Source organism: Ambystoma mexicanum, chromosome 1p, assembly GCF_040938575.1.
Source record: "Ambystoma mexicanum isolate Mex_15411 chromosome 1p, UKY_AmexF1_1, whole genome shotgun sequence".
Lineage (NCBI taxonomy): Eukaryota > Metazoa > Chordata > Amphibia > Caudata > Ambystomatidae > Ambystoma > Ambystoma mexicanum.
This window is the reverse complement of record NC_090921.1, coordinates 522,160,722-522,182,511: the sequence shown is the minus strand read 5'-3', so window position 1 is coordinate 522,182,511 and position 21,790 is coordinate 522,160,722. Positions and strand designations below refer to the sequence as shown.

Genomic DNA, 21,790 nt, shown 5'->3' with positions numbered 1-21,790 from the left:
CATGTAGCCTTCTTTTTTCAGTAGAGGAATGATCTCTTGTAAGGATATCATCCTGAATTTCTGAGGCTTGTCATAAGTATTCACAGGTTTTAGATCTAAGACTGGGTGCTTTGTCTTGTCTTTCTTTGGAACAAGGAAGTTCACAGAATAAATACCCTGGTTTACCTGTGATATGGGGGCGAGTTGTATGGCTTCCTTTTTCCAGTAACGATTGTATCTCTGCTTGGAGGATTAGTTGATGTTCCAAGGACATGTTCCTGGATCTTGGTGGATGATTGTGTGGTGCTTCTAGGAATGATGCAATATCAATTTGTAGCTGTTGACAGTACCCACTTGTTGGTGGTCATTTCCTACCATGCATGGGTAAAGCTAAAAATGTGACTCCCCCCCCTACTGGGGAGAAATGGGGGGGAATCTGTATGTAGGCGTCGTTGTTTAGAGGGGGTGGCTGAGCCGCTAGCGCCTTAGCTCCTATCCCAAATATGCCCTCTTCTGAACACCCTTTGGAAAGAGGACTGAGAGGATGATGGTTGCCTGTGCCCCATGAGCCTGTGGTTGCACCTCAGGAATATGCGGACTGTGATTTCCTTGAGTTCCCGTGGCTACGAAAAGTGTGATGGGTGTTTTAAGCCCCTCGTTGCATACATGGCTAATTGACAATTTGTCCTAAACCTTTAAGAGTTTCATGCTCTTTCTTTGCTGTTTTGACAGCATCAGCAACAGCTTTCGCAAGCTGCACATTATCTTCAATGGGCATGTTTATGAGTATAGCTTGTGTCTCAAGTTTAAAGTCATGTGTGGCATTTAATAAGTGTACCCTTGGCATCCACCCTTCCTGCAGTGTCACCCGAATCCAGGGACTTTTTAATAATGGCATTAGCTGTCTGCTTGCCTTCATCAAGCGTTTTAAGAATTGGTGACCGTAAAGGTACTGGTACTCCATTAACTTGTTCCAACACCTGGTCCAACTGTACCCTGTTGAAACTAGCCATAAGGGTAGTGTTATTTGCTATTCACATCTGGAAAGCAAAATAGATTTTCTTATTCTCTTTATAGGGTGGTGCTTCTGGGGTGGCATGGGGAATGCCCGGCCTCTTCTGTGATGTTGTGACTACTAGAGACTCTGGCTTTAGGTGACCTCTAATGAAAAGGGGTTCTTGCTGGTGCAGGCTTGAAACGCTTTTCAATGCATGGATTAATGGGGTTAGTAAGGGCAGGAGTAGACAATGATGGAAGCAGGGGTTTTATAACTACTAGCATACAATAGCATCCCTACAAAATATTTTGGACAAAGCAGCTTACCTGCAAGTGCAAAAGTTCCTGGAGGACACCACCTCCTTGGGCTTCAGCAATCCGGCTTCCGGCCGTGGCATGGTACCGAAAAGGCCCTCCTTGACCTTAAAAATCAGATGGACGCTCTTTGAGATGCAGGCAAACCGGCACTACTACTCCTTCTGGACCCATCTACTGCCTTTGACCTTGTTGACCACAAGAACCTATGCCACCATCTCGTCACCGAAGCTAATTTCTCCCCCCAGGGCCTGTAAATGGATAACCTCCTTTCTGCAAGAAAGAGTAAAGAAAGTTTTCTCCACCACATCCTCTGCCAATCCCAGCCTCACCCAATGCGGCGTCCCACAGGGCTCCTGCATTGCCCCCACCCTCTACAATCTCTTCACGAGGCCCCTCTTCAAAATTCTGGATGCCCTGGGCCCCCATACACTAACTATGCTGATGACACTCAGGTGTTCATCCCCCCTCTCGGGTGATTACACGTCCGACATTAACACCCTCAACTCTATTTACGCCACTATCCAGTCTTGGATGGCAGAAAACTGGCCATGCCTCAATACTGAGGAAACCGAACTTCTGCTTATTGGATCACCGTTCACCCTGGGCAGGCTGAACAAGCAATACTGCTCCTTCACCGTTGACATCCCCATTTTAGTCTCTCAAACAGTCAAAACCCTTGGTGTTTACCTGGATCCGAACCGGACTATGGACAGGCAGGTCAACGCCATAGCATCTGCCTCAGCCTACTACTCTAAACTGCTCAATGCTGTGAGGCCCTACCTCTCCCAACAGAACTGCCTCACTATTGCCAGGGCAATAATCGGCTCAAGGCTTGACTACTGTAATGCCCTACTCATAGGAACATCAGGGAAAAACCTTGCTAAACTATAATTGGTTCAGAATAATGCCCTTAGGGCAGCCACCGGCATCTCACGCAGGGACCATATCTCAGGTCTCCGAAGACAAGTCCACTGGCTCCCAGTCAAGGAAAGAATCATCTTCAAAACCTTTTGCCCTGACGCACAAGTGCCTGCATGACATGGCCCCACCTTACCTTGTCCAAAGGATCGCCAAACCCTGCACCACTAGGCCAGCTAGAACAGCATATGCCAACATGATTACTGTTCCCAAAACTAACAAAGCACGTGCTGGTGGCACCAGCTTCCCCACCATGGCTGCCACCCTCTGGAACGCCCTACCACCACACCCTTAGGCGAATTGAATCCCATGGTGCCTTTCGTAAGGTCATCAAAACCAAACTCTTCGTGTAAACCTGCAGGCACTACGTGTACATCCGAAACAATCTGTATGTTAACTTTTGCTAATGTATGTACCAACTTGTATGTAACCTATAACTTCAAAACTACTTGTTGGGCGGATTCTTGTAACCCTTAAATAAGCCTTCTTATGCTCCGTTTTAAGTGCCTCAATGCCCGTGGGCTGTAGAGCGCTCTACAAATGTAAAAATAAATAAATAACAGACTGTAAAAGTGAGATGTATTGCCCCACTAGTTTCTTCAAATTTAATATGTTGTCGACAAAGTCAGTGGGCATCATTAAGAGTTTACCGTTATCCCGCTGGTAATTCCGCCGGGATACCATGAAATTGCCCTTAAAAGCCTCCACCGTCTGATATCCCGGTAATACCGGGATATTACGGGTGATGGAGTGCCAATAAATTCCCATTTCCATGGAGTCCTATAGGACTCCATGAGATGTGATTGCCGCAATTATTGGCCTCTGTATTACCAGGACTGGTAATTGTGGGATTTCTTTGCCAGTAGGGGCCTGATCTACCAGCGGGTCAGACCTGCCGGGAGATCCGTGGCCCCCACGAGCAAACTTGACGTGTGCCGGTCCAGAAAAAATGATAGAGACGGAATCACCAGCATTTGTTTCCAGACCGGCCCCCTTGTAATGAGCCCTTGTGTTTTCCTCTGACTCATGTGTGTCAATCTTAAAGTGGTTTGCAGCTCTTTTTAAAAGGCGATTATAAAGAAACTGGTCATCAATAGGGGAGTTTACTACTTGTTCTTCTGGTATATCTAGGAATTGTATGAAATATTCATCAGGACCATAAGAGTCTGACCCAAGATCATCATCTAAAAATACATCATCCCCATCACCTTCATCAAGGGGAAAGATTGGTCCATTTTAGGGTTTTTAGCTGGGAGTGCCACATCCCCTTGGGAGATGTACTTCTGTTTAATAGGGTGTTTACCTAGGAAATCTACAAAAGATGCTTCCTTATCCATTGTACTCTCAAACCTCTCCTTAGTCCATACACCAGTAGCTGGTGTGTTTTTAAGTGGGAAAACTATTTCCTCTGGGGAATAGGACTTCCCCTAGAGCGCATGTGATAAGGGGGTGGCAGCTGATTTCTAAACCCCGAGAAGCTAGATCTGCTGAAACGACCTGCTTCGGTGAATGTTTTGGTGGTTGCTCTTGAGTGGATGTCTGCATAGAGACATTCGGTATGGTACTACTAATTGTCCGCGTTTTCTTTGGTGCCGATCTGCCTGCTGAAAGGATAAGCTCTGCTACCGGCTTTCCAGTTTTTGGCAGGTTCGCCGATCTGTAGCTGGAGGGTGTACTTTGTTTGGTATGTGTATGCCACTTGTGGTGCATCATCCCATCTTTGTGTTTGTGTGAGCTCTTTCCGACAAATGCGGTCTCAATAACAGTGCAGGACGCCTACCTTTCGGAGCTGGGTACGTGTATCCAGGAGTCTTGCAACTCCCTGACAGTTTCTTTTGTGTCACTACTAACGCTGAAGCTGTCTTGATCTGTGTCGGATTCCCCCGCAGCAGCGGGGAAATCGGATGTTTCTGCTTGCATTGTGTAGGCCACCCAATGCTTTGACTGTCGGTCTTTGAGGTTGAAAAAGCTTACACGCTTCACACCGAGTTTCCTGGTGGTCTTGAGGGAGACAATGGCTACAACGTTGTGTGTGTCCTTCTAGGGAAACCTAGTGTTTGCAGGAAGGGCAAAACATAAATTGAGTCTTCTCCATGGTATAGGCCGAAGACAGGGAGACTGGAAGGTGAAAGGGAAAAGTGAATGGAGACATTTTCCAAGTATGAATATAATACTTAATTCCTCCAACTTTTTCCCTAATCCCTTTTTGATTTCGAAAACAAGCCATGCAATACTCTGCACCAATCACTAGATGTCAGCCTATGCAAAGCATGAGATTCTAAGCAGATCCACGTGCCTCTGAAATATACACACACACACGGTAGAACAATGCTCTTTTGATAGCAAAAGGCGGCCCAATAGATAATGTACCAGATTTGACCGGAAGCAGTGAGCTTCTTACAATGGGGTGTGTTTGAATAACATTCTGACCAGGTTGTGGTAGTAAATGTCACAGTCACCAGAGACAATACATGGGTGGACTTACAAAGATTAAGGACAATCAACATTAGACATTTTAAGTGCAGCTAGGCGGTATGAACAGCTATGTTAGGGTGTGTGGCCATGATGGATGAAGTTCTAGAGTGGAGGCAGAGAAAGTGAGGGATAGAGGTAGGTTAGAGGCGAGGGGAAAAAAGTTAACTTGAAGGCAGGGGAAAGGTAGGTTAAGAGGGTAACTCGGAGGTGAGAAGGAAGGATTTCAATTTGGATTCAAACAAAACACTGTGGACTGTTTGGCGGATGCCCGGGGCAAAGAGAATTCCATGTAAGTGGAAGAAAAGACCGGAAGCAAACGGAGGGTGAAGTGCCATAAGGGTATTCGAGGACACAGAGCTTTTTATCTTTCTCTTTTTTTCTTTATCACTCTCATTCTCTTATTTATTTTGGTTTCTCCAAATCTTACTTGCTTTTTTTTTTTATATAAGCTCTCTCTCCATGTCTCTTACTCTTTCATCTCTTACTCCCTCAACCTATATTTATCTGCATCTATTTTTACTTCTACCTCTCTATTCTCTATCTTTATATTAATTTCTTTCTCTATGATTCTCTCTCGCTATGTAAAAAATATTACAAATAAAAAATGAAAACTTTAAAACATCTGTTACATGTATTACAAGTTATTGTTTGGAGACAATTAAAAAAAAAATATAGGCGTTGTCGCAATTGTCTGACATGAAAAATAAAATGTGCTTGCGCTCACTGATGTCATACATTACTATGATACAAGTGAAATGTGTGCTAATGACTGCATTTTTAAAAAAATTCAATTTAAGTAGCTTTTTTCAATTATCCCATTCTTCCTCCATTTCTCTTTTGTTTCTCTTTGAATTTCTATATATCACTCCCTTCTATCAGTTTCTAGCTCTTTCTGTATTTCTTTTTTTAATTTTTCGCCATCCCTTCTCTATTTCTCGCTCTCTCCATATACCATCTCCTTCATAGAGTCAATCTCTATATCTATTTGCATTTCTGTGTGCATCGTCTCCTTTTATATGTTTTCCTACTCTTTGACTTTCTCCCTATAAATTCAATCACCATCTTTATTCTATCTTCATGTAACTATTTATAGGATTATCCCACTTTTTAAATGTTTTTATTTAAGTTATAGTTGTATTTAGTTCATTTTTAACTTTTACATTTCCTTCATAAAATCACATCTCTATTGAATGTAATAAAATATACATATACATTTCATCCTATAATCCGATATGCACTCAGTAATTAACCACTGGCTAAGAAATTTAGTATTTAAAACACGTGAGAAAAATAAAATACAATTAAAATTAGAATTCATCTTCCACATATTTCATGTTCATGAGTCACGCTTAATACATATTTACTCATTACAGTCCAGTTTAAACAACAGTACAACGTTTTGCCAAATCCTGTTGAGAGCAATGTGCATTGCTCCAGAGTATCTCACTTTAACTGCATGTCCTGACTATTTGTCTCTCACTCTCTCCATTTTCCTTTCCCTCTCTATCTATATCTCCCTTTCTCTCTTTCTGCTTCTCCCTCATTCACCCATACTCCCTCTATTTTTGTTTCTCCCTTTCTTGCCTTCTCCCTATTTGTCTCTATCTTTGTTTTTCCCTTTTTATCTCCCTCATTCTCTATCCTTCTCCCTCTCTTTTTCTGTCATTTTCGCTATCTTGGTTTCTTCCTCTCGGTCTCCATCATTCTCCTTCTCCCTCATTGTATCTGTTTCTTCCACTTGCTCTTTCTCCTTTCTGCCTCAATCTCTCTGTAAAATATACATATATTGGACAAAATAGATGTATTTGCGATTGGTCGATTAGAACACCTGAGTGCACCATTCCTTTCAACACAACATCTACCTCTGCAATATAGACATTTCACAAAGGCAGCCACTTCTAAACCCATACCTTACTGAAAGTTACCATACCTTACTGAAATTTAGTAACATAGCAATTGGGAGCATAGAATGGAAAGGGAATTCAGAACTGAATACTGAGCTCCATAAATCAACTTCTCCCTTTGCAATAATATTGTTCACCATTCTTTAGGGAAACAGTGTTATTACATACGCTTGACATCAAAGAAGGGGTTAAGCAAAGCCCTTAGAATAAACTCATCACATACTTGCAAATGCACCCAATTCAATTGCATAATACCCATGTATTCCTACTTTAGAAGCACTTGCCAAAATATCAAGAGCCCAAGTCAGCAACAAGGACACCATAGCTGCAAGTATGCCAGTATTCTGCTATTCCCTGTACCCTTGCATTATCCCGTGTACCATCAAGAGAAGGGACTTGTTATTCACCATTGGTATTTCAGAACACTCACCAGTCTGGTAATAGGAATCTGTAGGAGTGTGAGCAGCCTGGGTTGCAACTGGTTGGTAATACTGTTTATTCTCATAGTTAGTAGCAGGAGTAGCACGTCCATAGCTGTAAGTATCCTGTCGGGTGAAATAACTTTTCAGTAGCCAATGTCACAAAGGTAAACATGCTAATAAATTAAACAAGTGTTAATCTAACCTACTTTTAATATTAATTTACTCTATGTTCTGCTCAAGCTGCTACTTGTTAAAACTTACATTACAGAATGATTCTTGTTTTTTCAGACATGTATCCAATACAGTGTTTTCCCCCCACACTGCTTTAAAGACACTTAGAAAATAATGAAGTAAGCCCCGAGCCCCACAACATAGCTAATTGTTTGACAACAGACCTCATCTTTTGAGTAACAGTTGGAACTGCCACAAATGACAGTGTTTCTGCACTAAAGTAGTTTTCCCTTTGAGAAATCTGAGGGGCTTTGGTACTGGTGCAATTGGCAAGGAAAGGGAAGAATGTGTTAAGAATACAACATTATCCCCAATGGAAATATAAAAAGAAAGTGGGATGGAGTAAGGATAAAGAGAAAACATGCACATGGGAAGTAAGTAGAGGAAAGGGTGTGCAACAGAAGGATGAAGATGAAAAGACTATTATAACCCTACAGGACCTGGCTCAACCAATTTGAGAGGATCCATTTTAGATTGAAAAGTGATTTAAAATGAGAACAATCTGTAACTCTTAAGTTTATATGTGCTCTGTGAATGATATGTACCAGAAATACTGTATACTTATAGTACTTGCAAGAGAATCGTCAAAATATAATTGACCATTTAGAACCATAACCCTAATAGTACAGCAGAATTTGTTTTTGCCAACAAAGAAGTGGGGCAGATGACTACAATGCCAATGTACCATACCCAACAGATTGAAGAAATTAATCTTTGTTAAACCAGATTCACAGGTGTAACAAAAGAAATTAACGTGTGAAACCTTAATTTTAAACAAAAGCCTTCCACCTCTTGTGTTTTTATCAATACAGATGCCACAAATGTAAAAGTAGAACCCAATGCGCTTCTGCGGTGGTCAGTGCAAACAAACCAGACATCAAGAGCTACAGCAGCTGTAAGCAGATTATTGGCACTGGTATCTGAAGCTACATGAAAAGTGAGCAGAAGCAAGTCTATGATGGGAGTAGAAGCACAGAACTGCCACAAAAGAAGGATGATTGTGGCCTCAAAAAAGAAACTAGTACAAAACCACCAAGAAAACATCAACAGACAAACCAAGCAGCAGTATAGGAGAATGGCTGCAGCAAATTACACATATGAAACGAAATCATGTTTTTACTGCCATGACAAACACAAGACACAACCTTGTGTCGTTTAGCTGCCTTCTGCCACATGGCACATGTGTCCCCTACTTGCAGTGCAGCGTTGCCTCCCAGCTAGGTCACGCTACATAAATTCCTTGCAGTGATTAAAAGAGAGTGCCTCTTTAACTCCAATACCTGGTAATTTGTTGTAGTCACTGGCTGTGGTGGAGGTTCTGGTTGCCTTGTCCCATAACCATAATCTACTACATGCGTCGGGTAGGCCCCATAGGCTACGGATGCAACTGGCCTGACAGCCTGGACTACAGGTGCATATGCTGGATTTATGGTATGGCCAACACTTGGAACTTGCTGGACTGCATAGGTTGCCGCAGTGGCTGGGTGACAGTAGGCTGGTGGTGTGCTGAAAAGAAAAACAAAGACATTCAAGTATTCAAGTAATTTTGATTTTACATGAAGGCAACATAGGACTGGGTGTAACCCAAAGGTTTGCCCACCATCTATCAATTCAAACAATAAGTTGCTAACTGAACTCACACCTACTGTATATGCCAAGAAACACCTTGCTGACATTAGTGTATCATTATTATGCACAGGAAACTGACAGGGCACACGTTTTCAAAACAGAAAGTCTACTAATACATTTACCCACCCACCTTGGACTGCTACAATAAGTACCACTCCATGCCCTGCACATAATGAAGCTTGCACCTCAACATGAGACGAGAACACTTTGATTATCTGCCATGTTAATGTCCTGCATTTCAACTTTTCTACAATACAACAAGGTTCAGTAGTTAGAAGAACCTTGGACAAGGCGGTTTGCCTACAATCAATCAAAAGAGAAGGGAAACCACTAGCCTACAATTCAATATATCACTGTAAAATGTACAGCAAATAAATACATTGAATCTGGGATAAACCAAAAATGACCGAACACAAATGAATACGAAAAAGGCTTCCAGTTGGTAAAACAGCTAGCATTAAACAGCACTTGTAGTCTTCATCAATTTCTTCTGGTATCAAAAGCCACTCTTTAAAAGTAAGGAAACTCCAAATGAAAATGGAAAAGATCGATTTGGCTGAAAATGTTTGTCTCAAAATATTGACTGCTCCTTTAATCTAAAACTACTTCCAGACTGTGCCGCTGTTCCTTTTTAGTGGGGGTGTTGCAGTGGGGGGGATGGGGTTTGGGGTTGGCGAGAACATGGGTTTTGCCCCAACCACCGTTTTAATGATTTCCCATTTTATTCCAGTCTTTGTGGGCTTTTAAATGAATCTTTTGGGATGGAGAAGAGATCTGAAGAGAAGAGGAGCTCTGAATTTCCAGAATTTGTGTAGCAGTCTCCTCTGGAACGACCATTATTTGGCCCAATTTACCATTAAACGCTCATTGGTACAATGCCTTCTAAATGTTTGCTTAAAGCAATAAGGAGAGAGAGGCATTTTTTAATGTGATGATTACTTTTACTTCTAATAATTTGTTTTTTGTGTTGGACGAAATTTACAAAGGACCGTTTGAATAACGTCGAAATTCAAGATACTTTAAAGGTACTATAGGGCAAAGGCCTGTGGTACGGTTTGTTCGAGTTCCGGTGACTCAGCTGCCCTGAGGTGACGATCAAGCGGTCTAAATCTGGGTGCAACACTTAAGGTATCACCAAACACCGCCCAGCAAGAGTTTCTACCAGGACTCTGCCTAGAGGGCCTATGCAGGCCTGTAAATTAACTCCCGAAGTCAAGCATCATTCATGCTCCCTTCCAGAGTGGAACAGGGCAAATAATGGTTGCGGCTACTGCGCCGGTCCTGTCCAAGGAAAGCTCCAGGGCAGCCGCATGTAGTGCACCTTCTATGGTTTTCGTAGCCTCACCATTGGATGTGCGTATAACAGAGGCTTCAATAGAACAATAGCCCATAGCTATCCAAGCACAGCTAGCTCAGTATACACGTACCAGTTAAGAAAGGTACAGCAGAGAAGCATGACAAGCCACTGGCCCCTAGGGCCCATAAGAGAGCTGCAGAGTCAGTAGTGGACTGGCAAAATAGGAATTCAAGAAAACTCCCAGAAAGTGGTTGCCGAAGAAGGGCTAGTCTTGTTAGCCACACGCCTGTCAGCATGAAAAATATTTTGAATCAGAGACACCTTTCGGCTTGGGAAATTTCTAACAAATCTGCATGCACACTAGAGTAGCCATTGTTTTTGACAACTGCTCAGACTAGCGGCTATCCGGAGCTGTGATGCGCATACCCCTGGAGATACCCACACAGCTTTACTTATCAATCATTTTCCTCAAAGGCAATAATACAACTGTATCACAAAATATCTACACTCTTTAAACTGTCTTTTTGCTTTTTCTGTAGAACGTCGAGTATTTTCACATCACTAAACACAAAGCCAGTGTAAAAGTAGATGACCATATCAAACTGTTCCTATTTTTGTGTGCCTTGAATTCTTTAAAGGGGATTTTGCTAGCTCAGGTTAATTTGCATGTTGGTACATCATGTGGTTTTCCATTTAAGACGGACAAAAAAATGTTCATCACCTAATACGCAGGACACAGCCCCCCCAGTAGACAGCCCTGAAAGTTCAACTTCCGTTCGGAGCCACTGCAAAATGCTTTGAAGGTATGCAAATTAGCTCATGTTTTTTTGTGCCAGAAGAACAAGTTACTTCTTACCTTGTAACGTTCTTTCGACGGGATGTTCCTCCGACGTATTCCTCATCTTAGATATCTCCTTCCAGCTCTGCTGGCCTCGGAAAATTGTTTCTCTCTCTAGGAGGCGCTGCGTGTCAATGTCCTCCGAGTCGATGTCCCTCGACAGCCGCCGTATCAACGTCATCCTGCCTATAAAGGCTGCGCGCAGCGTCCGTTGCTCAGTTCCATTTTGTAGCCGACAATAATACTTTCTGGACTAAACTAATCACCCTGAAGGAGCGTAAGCTGCAACAACAAGGGAAGTAGAACTGCGGGGATGGGTGGGAGGGTCGATGAGGAATACGTCGGAGGAACATCCCGTCGAAAGAACGTTACAAGGTAAGAAGTAACTTGTTCTTCGAAGGGATTGTGTCCTCCGACGTATTCCTCATCTTAGATAGGCTCCCAAAGCAGTATTCTATTATCGGAGGAGGGAGTACTGACTTCACGCTGTCTTCTATTGATGAATAGAATGCAGTACAGCCCTTCCAAACCTAGTCTCTTGACTGGAGGAGGAATCCAAATTGTAAAAACGTGTAAAGGTATGGACAGACGACCATGTAGCAGCCGCACAGATGTCTTTAACCGGCATGCCTCTTTTGAGGGCCGATGAAGCTGCAATACCTCTGGTCGAATGAGCCCTAAGGTTTTGAGGGGGCTCTTTCCCTGCCAGTTTATAACATTCCAGAATGGCTAGAATGATCCATCTGGAAATGGTCTGCTTAGTTATTGGTAACCCCAGCTTGTGACCTGCGTAGCCTACAAACAGCTGGTCTGCCTGTCTTATCCTGGCTAGTCTACTGATGTAAAAACTTAAAGCCCTCCTAGGGTCTAGCCGGTGTAACCTCTCTCTTCCTCTTTCCCCGGGTGAGGAGGAGGATAGAAAGATGGTAGGGTAATCTTCTGAGTGATATGGAATTCAGAAACCACCTTAGGGAGGAAATTAGGCTTCACTTGCAGGACAACTTTGTCTTTGTGAAATATTGTGTGAGGGGGTTTACAAGAAAGAGCTTGTAATTCGCTCACCCTTCTAGCAGATGTAAGTGCTATTAATAAAACAGTTTTAAGGGTAAGGAATCTTAACGAACAAGAATGGAGAGGTTCGAAAGGTGTGCCCATCAGGAAAGTTAGTACTAAGTTTAAATCCCATAGGGGAACTTGGAATGGTCTAGGGGGATACACATTGGTTAACCACTTTAGAAACTGTATTACCAAGGGTAATTTGAAATAGGATGGTTCTTCCGCAGTACGCTTAAAGGTGGATAGCGCTGCGAGATAGCCCTTAATGGTGCCAACTTGAAGGCCTGAATTTGCCAAATATAGTAGGAAGGACAAAACCATTGGTGTACCACATGAAAAAGGGTCGATATTCTGTTCTCTACACCAGCTGCAAAATCTGTTCCAACGGCAGCGGTATAAAGACTTTGTTGCTGGCTTCCTTGCCGAAAGCAACACCTCCATAACATCATCAGGGAGGTCCCAATCCTTGTACCTCAGCCTTTCAGAAGCCAAGCGTGAAGGTTGAGGGTTTTGATGTCTGGATGGAGAACCTGACCTCCCTTCTGTGAGAGTAGGTTCTCTCTGAGTGGAAGTCGAATTGGAGGGCAGATGGACAAGTCTAGAAGGTCCGGGTACCACGTTCTCCTGGCCCAATCCGGGGCAATTAGGATCATGGTTCGCCGGAATCTTCTCAACCTCCTGATCATTTGAGGAATGACAGGGACCGGTGGGAACGCATACAGAAGCGGAAACTCCCAGTCCACTATGAACGCGTCTCCCAGAGCTCCTCTCGGGGGAAATTCCCTTGAGCAGAACAGGTCGCATTTCCTGTTTAGGCTGGTGGCGAACAGATCTACCTGAGGGGTTCCCCAAAGGGCGAAGATCTCTTGAAGGACTTCCTGAGCTAGCTCCCACTCGTGGGAGACTGTGTTCTGCCTGCTCAGAGCGTCCGCTGTCAAGTTCTTCTCTCCGGCTGGGTGAACTGCCGATAGAGAGATTCCTTCTTGGATTGCCCAAAACCAGAGCTGCATCGCCTCTCTGCACAGGGGTAGTGATCCTACGCCTCCTCTTTTGTTGAGGTAATGCATGGCCACCGTGTTGTCCGTCATTATCAGGACGTTCTTCCCTTGTACAGCTGGCAGGAACGCCTTCAGCGCAAGTCTGATGGCTCTCAGCTCTAACAGGTTGATATGTAGTCTGGACTCCGATGGAGACCAACGACCGCTGATGGTCAAGTCGTTGGCGTGGGCTCCCCACCCTGTGAGTGAGGCATCCGTGACTACTGTTATCTCCGGCCAGGGTTGCCAAAACTGTTCTCCTTTCAGAATGTTCTCCTGACAGGCCCACCACTGAAGGTCTCGAGCCACCCTGCCGGGAACCTGAAGAAGATCTGTCATTCTCCCTGAGAATTGTGACCAGTGAGTCCTCAGTGCCCACTGGAGGGATCTCATTCTCAGGCGAGCCTCTGGCACTAGGAAAATGCAGGATGCCATGAGGCCTAGCAACCTCAAAAAGTCGAAGGCTGGGAGACGTTGGGCATGTTGGAACTTGGTAACCATCTGTAGAATATCTTGAGCCCTCACCTCTGGTGGCGAGGCTTTTCCCAGGGAAGTGTCCAGGATCGCTCCTATGAATTGAAGTCTCTGCGATGGTATCATTTGTGACTTCTTTAAATTGAGGGAGAAGCCCAGTCTGTGAAGGAAGTGGCACACGTGATTTAGCTGGATCTGAGCTTGTTCCGAAGAAACAGCCCTGATCAACCAATCGTCCAGGTAGGGGTAGACGTGAATCCCTTCCCTCCTTAGACTTGCAGCCACTACCGACATTAACTTGGTGAAGACCCTCGGGGCAGAGGTCAGCCCAAATGGCAGCACTCGAAATTGATAGTGAGAGTTGCCAATTGCGAACCTCAGGTATTTCCTGTGTTTGAGATGGATAGGCACATGGAAATAAGCGTCCTGAAGGTCCAGCGATACCAACCAGTCCTGGAACTGAAGGGCCTGGAGGATCTGGGAAAGAGTGACCATCTTGAATTTGTCTTTTCTGAGGAATTTGTTCAATTCTCGCAAGTCCAAGATGGGTCTCAGTCCTCAGTCTTTCTTTGGAATGAGAAAGTAAGGGGAGTACCAGCCCTTGTTCCTCTCCGCTACAGGTACCGGTTCTATGGCACCTTTCTCTAGCAGGTTCAAAATTTCCTGCAAGAGGAGCGGATCTGGAGCTTTCTGAGAGCTGATCCCTGGTGGATGACTCTGAGGTATACGTAGGAAAGGCAGGCAGTAACCTTGGGCAACTGTTTCCAATGCCCAAGCATCTGACGTGATAGCCTGCCATACCGCCAGATGTTGAGTCAACCTGCCTCCTACAGGTGTCCTGTGAGGGGAGTCCTCAGAGTGGTTTTGGGGCGGCTGATGCAGATGCCGATGGTAAAGAGGCACCTGCTGTTGCTGCGGCTTTCGAATATCTACCCCGTCCACGTCGGGTAGTTCTTCTTTGTCCCCTTTGAGCCAGACGTCCTCTACCTCTTCCGAATGCGGAGTAGAAGCAAAAGGACTTGCCCCTCGCAGAGGTTCCTGTGGGACGAAAAGGAATCTGACGGATTGCAGCTCCTAGGGATTTTGCTGCTGCTTTTGAAGTTTGCAGTTTCTCTAAAATGTCATCCGCCTTTTTCCCAAACAAAGAAGAGCCAACGAATGGCATGTTCAAGAGCCTGGCTTGCACATCTGGGGCAAAACCAGACTTTCTCAACCAAGCGAATCTCCTGGTTGATGTACTTGCCGCCATTGCTCTGCTGATACTGTCAGCCGAATCAATGCCCGTCTGGAGGGATTCGCACAAAGCGTCTTTACCGTCCTGTATAATATTCAGGAACGCATCCCTTTCTTCTCCCTCTGGCATGCATTCAGCCGCTGTAGAAGCACAGTCCCAAAGTGTATGGCTGTACCTAGCAAGGGTGCAAGTAGCATTAACAGATTTTAACGCCATGCTACATGCTGAAAAGACTTTCTTTGCCATAGCATCATAATTTTTATCGTCCCTGTCCTGTGGGACGGTAGGATAAGCCGTCTTGACATCGGTAGAGGATGCTGCCTGTACCACCAGACTCTCTGGGGATGGGTGTTTAGACAAAAACTCCGGGTCTGTAGAAGATACCCTGTACTTTGTAGACAGTTTTTTATTTACTGCTGGTACGACATCTGGGGTTTCCCAGTTTGTCATGATCTTCCTCTGAAGAGCTTTATGAAAAGGCACCACAGGATCCTCCTGTGGGCCTTTGTCAAGAATATCCGTGAGGTCATCTTGTTGGAAAGATTGTGAAGGTGCAGACCACCCCATGAACTCTGTGATTCTGGCCATTAAGGCTCTATAGGGGGTTTCAGCATGCTCCCCCGGGTCTGGCCTAGCAAACTCCACCTCAGGGGAAGTGTCTAACCCACTTGCCTCATGTAAGGAATCATGAAGATCCTTTAACCTGCGTTCTTCAGAGGAAAATTCCTCTCTAATTGGGGTTACAGGTCCCTGCAACTCAAATGGGTCTTCCTGTTCAGACAATTCACCCTCTTCGAAAATTGAGGACATAGTTCTCAATTGTTCTGAACTCATAAAGGGAGTAAATCCCATTTCCAAGGCAGAGGATGCCGAACTTGTTATTATCGGCCTCGAAAATGTCGATGTCGTCGACGCCGACGTCGAAGGCTTCGAGCGTGGCGTCGAAAACAAAGGCGGAGGCCTCGAAGACCTCGACAGAATTGGAATTCTACTCAACAATCTCAAAGCCATCGATGTCGAGGACCTGGGGATAGTCACTGGGTGTGTCGTAACCGTGACTTTTGTTGGCGTCGACGCCGGTGTCGAAGCTGGCGTCGAGTCGACAGACCCGTGTGATGAAGGTCCCTTCGACAACGGCGTCGAAGACATCGACCTCGGCGTCAACGGAACCCTCGTCGACGGCGTCAACGGAACCTTCGAGGAAGGTTTGGAGGTCATAGTCCTACTCGAGGGTTCGAGACGCGCTCGAGAGGTTTCCTTCGCCGGGTACTGCGACTCGCGGCGTTTTTTACCTTCCGGTCTTTCGACCAGAGCATCGCTCTCGGCAGTCTTCGAGGGGGTCGAGGCCGCTTTCTCAAAGACGCTCATCATATTTTTGCGGAATTCCTCCCATTCAACCCGGGAACTATGTTTCGTGGGGCAAGGGATTCTTTTTGGCGAAACAGAGGAAGAGGAAGACGGAGAAGGGGATCTTCGACGTCTTCTCTTCGAGTGCTTCGATCTCGAGGAGTGATGAGACCCACTCCGAGACCTGGAGCGCGAATGGTGACGAGGAGACGAGTGTCTCCACTTCGTCGACGAAGAAGAAGCTTTAAAAGTCTTACCTTTCTCCAGTTTCCCCCTACGCTCCTTCAGGGCCTTAGCTGTCATGGACATACAGTCCTCGCACTCCGAACAATGGTGTTCAGCTCCCAAACACCACAGACAAACTCTGTGAGGGTCAGTCAGCGACATCTTTTTCCCACAATCTCAGCATTTTTTGAAGCCGGATCGAGGAGTTGTCGGTTCCGACGAGGAAGCCATCGAGTACGGATTTCGAATGACTCGAGGTAAATAGGATTAATCTGACAAAGAACTGAGCAACGGTATTCCGAGGCACTGAGTAAGCGCGGAAAAACGGAACTGAGCAACGGACGCTGCGCGCTGCCTTTATAGGCACGATGACGTCGACGTCGAAACGGCGGCTGTTGAGGGACATCGACTCGGAGGACGTCGACGCGCAGCGCCCTCTAGAGAGAAAAATTTTTCCAAGCCAAGCAGAGCCGGAAGGAGATATCTAAGATGAGGAATACGTCGGAGGACACAATCCCTTCGAAATGTGTCTTTGTCCTACAGGATAGTACCTTGTATACATGGTTTTATCAGCGCAAGATAGCTCTCAAAGGTGCCAACAACCACATGCGTATTTATTTCCCATTCGGGTTTCGCAATGCAGTATAAATTGGTATACTTGTGATTGGAGCATTGTGATCAGTCAATGTTGTGGTGGGTTTAAAAAGGCCTGAAAAAAAATCTATCCCTAATGTGAGTGTAGAACTGCCCATTTCAGCTAACAAACTACACATGCCACAGCACCACCCAGTAGCTATCCCTCGAAGTGTGCTCCTAAGTTCAGAGTAACTAAGCATTGCTTTGTGGGTATGCAAACATCAAATATCAAACACCACCTATATTATGGCAGGTTTAACAAAATTCATGCAAAAAACCTTCTACCTGAACTGTGCGAGCAGAATAGGACATAACTTGGATGGCGCTGTAGTTTGTTTGCTGAAAAGGCCTATTCTTTGCTCACTGCGTATATGGGATTTAAAAAATAAAAAGTCAAAGTTTATAAACATTTGGAAGGCCAATGTTAGGGTGTAGCCTAGATTTTAACTCTTATAACACGGACATTGTGTGCTTGTTAGTACTTGAAAGTGAATGTTAATTGATTGGTGAGACTTATTTGTGAGGGTGCGTTACGGTTCCAACTACGCTGGTTTCCTTTTACGTCTAGTAGTTAATAATAGCTTAGGGCTGACCTTCAGTAGACTCATTTCCTATAGGTAATAACCTCAACTTTTTATCGAGAGAGAATGGTGTGATTTGTATTTGAGTTATGGTGACAGATTTCTTTGGAATTCTAAAGTTTTACTATGTGCACATTGTTTTCAATGGTTTTTAACAGGTTATTTTGCTAGTATCGAGAAACTGAAGGAATGTCCAGAGAGCAAAACTGTGTTGCTTACAAAAGTGTATCAAAAATGTTTTATTTACCATGATACAAAGATTCGAAAAAGTCAATTAATGACATATTACTTTAAAGAACATCAATAAATCACATAACACGACAACATTGGTGAACAAGATACTTGGCTAAAATTAATCCATCTCGACAGACATTCATAGTGCAGCATTCAAACTATACATCATACATAGTGACATTCAACCAACCAACAATGGCTAAAAATAACAGAATTGATTAACATTGATTACCAATTGGGAGTGGGACAAACATTCATCACATCCCATTTAATTATTTTAATGTTTAAAATGTATTTAACATACAGCAATAGAACTCATTAAAAACAATCCATCACAAGGGTGGATCTGAGAAAAAGAATGTTATGTAGATCACATCCCTAAAGAGTAAGCTCAACCGGTTTCGACGTAGAGTGTATAATGGACAACGTCTTCATCAGGAGATACAAGGCGAGAGGCTCATATAAGTAGCCATTAGCATACAGGATGGAAAAGAAGGGTCGTATGCTGGAGTCAGACCGCCAGTGAACTGTGACTGTAATTAGCGTAACGCTGCTCTTGGTGGCCCCCTCCAATAATAAATATGATGGGGTAGCCTCCTGGATGGTAATGCAGCGGAGAGAGTCGCGTCAGCGGGAGTTCACCTGATGTATTTGAAATCGCATCAGGAGTAGCGTGAGCAGCTGAAGTTAGTGGAAACAGCCCAGCCGCAGGCATGAACACTGCAGCCTGCAGCTGGGCTGTTTCCACTAATGAGGTGGCCAAGAGCTCCCTGTGAGCAGCTTTCCCACGAGAAGGAGGGCACGAGCCTCGGACCTCCCCCAGCCCAAATTTCAAGTTATAGTGTCTAGATGCCCCATTCACAAGACCCCAGCATTCCAGAGTGCCCTGTGATTTGTGCTGCAAGGTGCCAGGATGAGAAATAAATGTAAGCCCGGAGTGGGAAGAACTGGAACGGCACCGACACATCTGGGATCGAGCTGGGGTTAGTAAGATAGTGTGACCTCGAAAGTAGCCTCTGCGCGCCCATGGCTGCAGTACCAGGTGCACATTGGGGCACAGGTAGGGCAAGCTATGATTTGTACTTTTAATTACCAATTAGGAACTGTGTGCCTGATGACGTGCTAAGAAGAACCCAGCGTGGAACAAGACGACAGTAGAAGCTGGAACCAATGACATGGCATCCACTATGGAGCAGGCCGCCTATGTAGATTTGTAACCTATGTGTGTACGTCAGTTGTGACAGTTTTTAATTAATAAGCTATCGCCCATGTTGATTTCATCAGAGCGCTCTGTGGCAGCAGAAATATTTGCTAGTGCATACTTGTCTTTTTTATGAGAATAAACCTTGTTCTCCTTGCAAGAGGTGTACTGGGATTTATTCCTGACCGGGTTTTATTTTCTCTGTTGGGAGCGTAGAGGTGCTTCTCTACATTTTTGGTGAACCCAGGTTTTCTGTGAAAAATGGAGGCTTCCAGGCTGCATCTCTGGAGAGGCCGTGCCCACCTGCAGTGACCAGTCCCTCCCAAGCGTGCAGGGCCAGTCTTTGTATCAAGCCATGCAGGTGGCTGCCTGATGTACCAGCCTCCAGGGGGGCGCCACCGCCAGCAGGTGTGAAGGGTAGTGTGAACGAGTCGTGAATGGGAGGCAGAATGAATTTGCAGGATCAAAAGAAGTGCTTTTAATCCTGCAAGTTAATTTTGACACTTCAAAGATACATGGCCTGATGCAAAGACCGGCATTGCCCACACACTTACACTCAGACAAACGTGCGCTATACGCTCTTTGAAACTCAGGTGCCTATGCTGAACCTTCTAACACCCAAGCATGCCTGTAGCATAGGAGTAAAATGCAGTAGGGCGACTCGGGATGGAGCTCCAGACCAAACGTGTGTCTGGGGAGCAGAACTGGCTCCCCGTCAGGTTGAGCATGCCTAGTCACTCGTCTCGTGGCACTTAACTGAGATCTTTGTACCTTCTAGAATATGTCCTATCATGCATCTATAATGGGAATTGAAAACCCTAAGAACCTGAATTTAAACTGATAGGACATAAGAAAATAACAATTTGGTCAAAGTCTCACTACTGTGGGCACCATGGGGTGTTCTCAAAAATAAGGGACATTCTTCTTAAAAATATAGGCCACAGACATGCTTTACACATGGAAACACATCTGCTACAGGAGCATTTAAAAGCACATGGCTGGGCATAGCAGAGTGTGAAGAGCAGTTGCAAAACGTGCTGGGAGCATGGGTTTTTGATGAACACTTGCATAGCTGTCAAGTGGTCCCATATCATGCCCGATACCATGAGCCTGTTCTTGCTTTTGACTTTGCATGCTGGAATTTGTAGGCCCATACTTAGCAGGGGAAACATGAAACTATAAACTGTTTAGAAAAACGAACGCAGAAGCAAACTTACCATCTGTTAAAATTTTAAGTCAAAAGAAGAGTACAAGGCAATCTGCATTAGATGAATGGAAGAGCCAGTGCAAAGAGATTCTTACACAGGTGGGGTCAGATGAACAAACATTATGGCAGAACCCTGACCTGGTGAAAAAGAAATTATTAGATCTAGATTGGATCCAAGTATGTGAGAAAAGAGTGGCACAAAAATGTATGAACAATGCACCATCAGAAGCCAAAAAACGTAACACACTTGCAAACTATTTAATGTTAGCACCGTGCAAACGACTAAGAAAATTATACCTGAAGTTCAGATTAAATATCTTGGAAACAAAATAAGTTTTAATTTGGAGAAGGTCAATTGAAATAAGTAACTCCAAGTGCAGGTTGTGTGCTAGAGAAGATGAAAACCTAAAGCATTTGATATTATTTTGTGCTGAATTAAAAGATCAGCGTGAACAATGTTTAAGGCTTGAGAGGAATCGAGTTCTGACATACAATGCAGAAGAATGGTGGAGGCATCTACACACTGGTGAGAGCAAAACCCTAAGGATCGCCACAATGAGATTCCTGGACCAAATCCAAATATGCTTAGAGACCAATCCAATAGAACCAGCTGACGTGGAGCTGCCATAAATAGAGGTGATGTTATCGACCGATAGAAGAAAGTGAAGGAATGTAAAAACACAAGAGTGAATAGACTATTAAATAAGCAAAGCCATGGACTATCTTGAGTAGCTGAAAACGAATGTATAGAAGCAAGATGCTGAGTTTCAGTAGTAGTCTAAATGTGGAATTGGAAACGTTATTTTTTCTCTTTTTATATAGTTTTTATGTCTTATTAAGCTTTTCTTTTTTGTATTCTAAGTTTTTTTTCTTCTTTCTTTCTCTCACACTCAATGTGTTCTTATAGTTTTAAATTTCGAAAAGTTTGTAAAAACTAAATGAAATTAAAAAAAAAAGAAAAAAAAAGAAACTATAAATCCAATCATGCAACGAGAAAAGACAGGAATGGCTCTTAGTGGCTCAAAAGGCAGATATGCACTTGGACATCAAGTAGTGGCAGGGAGTTTTGAAATGGAAGCAAGGGTCTGACTGGACAGAAGGAAAGGAAGATGACCATTAAATGCAGCCCGAGGCATATCGGACTGAAACCAATGTTTGGGTGACTAGTTAGTGATTAGAAGCATGTGTGTATGTATGCATTAAAAAAACTTCATTTATAGCACAGAAATCTTCCTATGTCGCGTTTGAAAATGCTGGCATAGTCGCTGGAATAGAACCTCTTTGCAGAAGTCTGCTAAGTAGGCTCGCAGTGTGCACCCTCTCAACCGATAACTCTGTGGCATTCCTTTTGTAAATGACTGTGCATTGTAAGGGCATGTGGGCATTGCCCCCACCAAACACCTGCAAGGACGCTTGTATTAGAGTATTGCTAAGCACGTTTATTTGGTGCAGGAGCCATATTTGTATAGTGAACTATAGAATTGAAGTCATACTAACATGCATCTTTTTATAACCAGTGTTCAAGAGAAGGATTAACACTTATGTTGGTAA

The 21,790-nt window shown here is 44.2% G+C and overlaps 1 protein-coding gene across 4 annotated transcripts in view; it reads right to left on the bottom strand.

Moving 5' to 3' along the window:
* Positions 1 to 21,790, bottom strand: part of ZFR2 (zinc finger RNA binding protein 2) — a 2,121,586-nt gene that overhangs the window by 1,822,618 nt on the left and 277,178 nt on the right. For 3 of the 4 annotated variants that reach the window (XM_069649412.1, XM_069649413.1, XM_069649414.1), the window contains exons 2-3: positions 8,524 to 8,749; positions 7,021 to 7,135 (exon numbers count right to left, since the gene is read on the bottom strand). In XM_069649412.1, coding sequence (XP_069505513.1) covers positions 7,021 to 7,135; positions 8,524 to 8,749 — 341 coding nt within the window. The remainder of the gene's footprint in view (positions 1 to 7,020; positions 7,136 to 8,523; positions 8,750 to 21,790) is intronic. The other variant, XM_069649415.1, reaches the window with a different exon arrangement.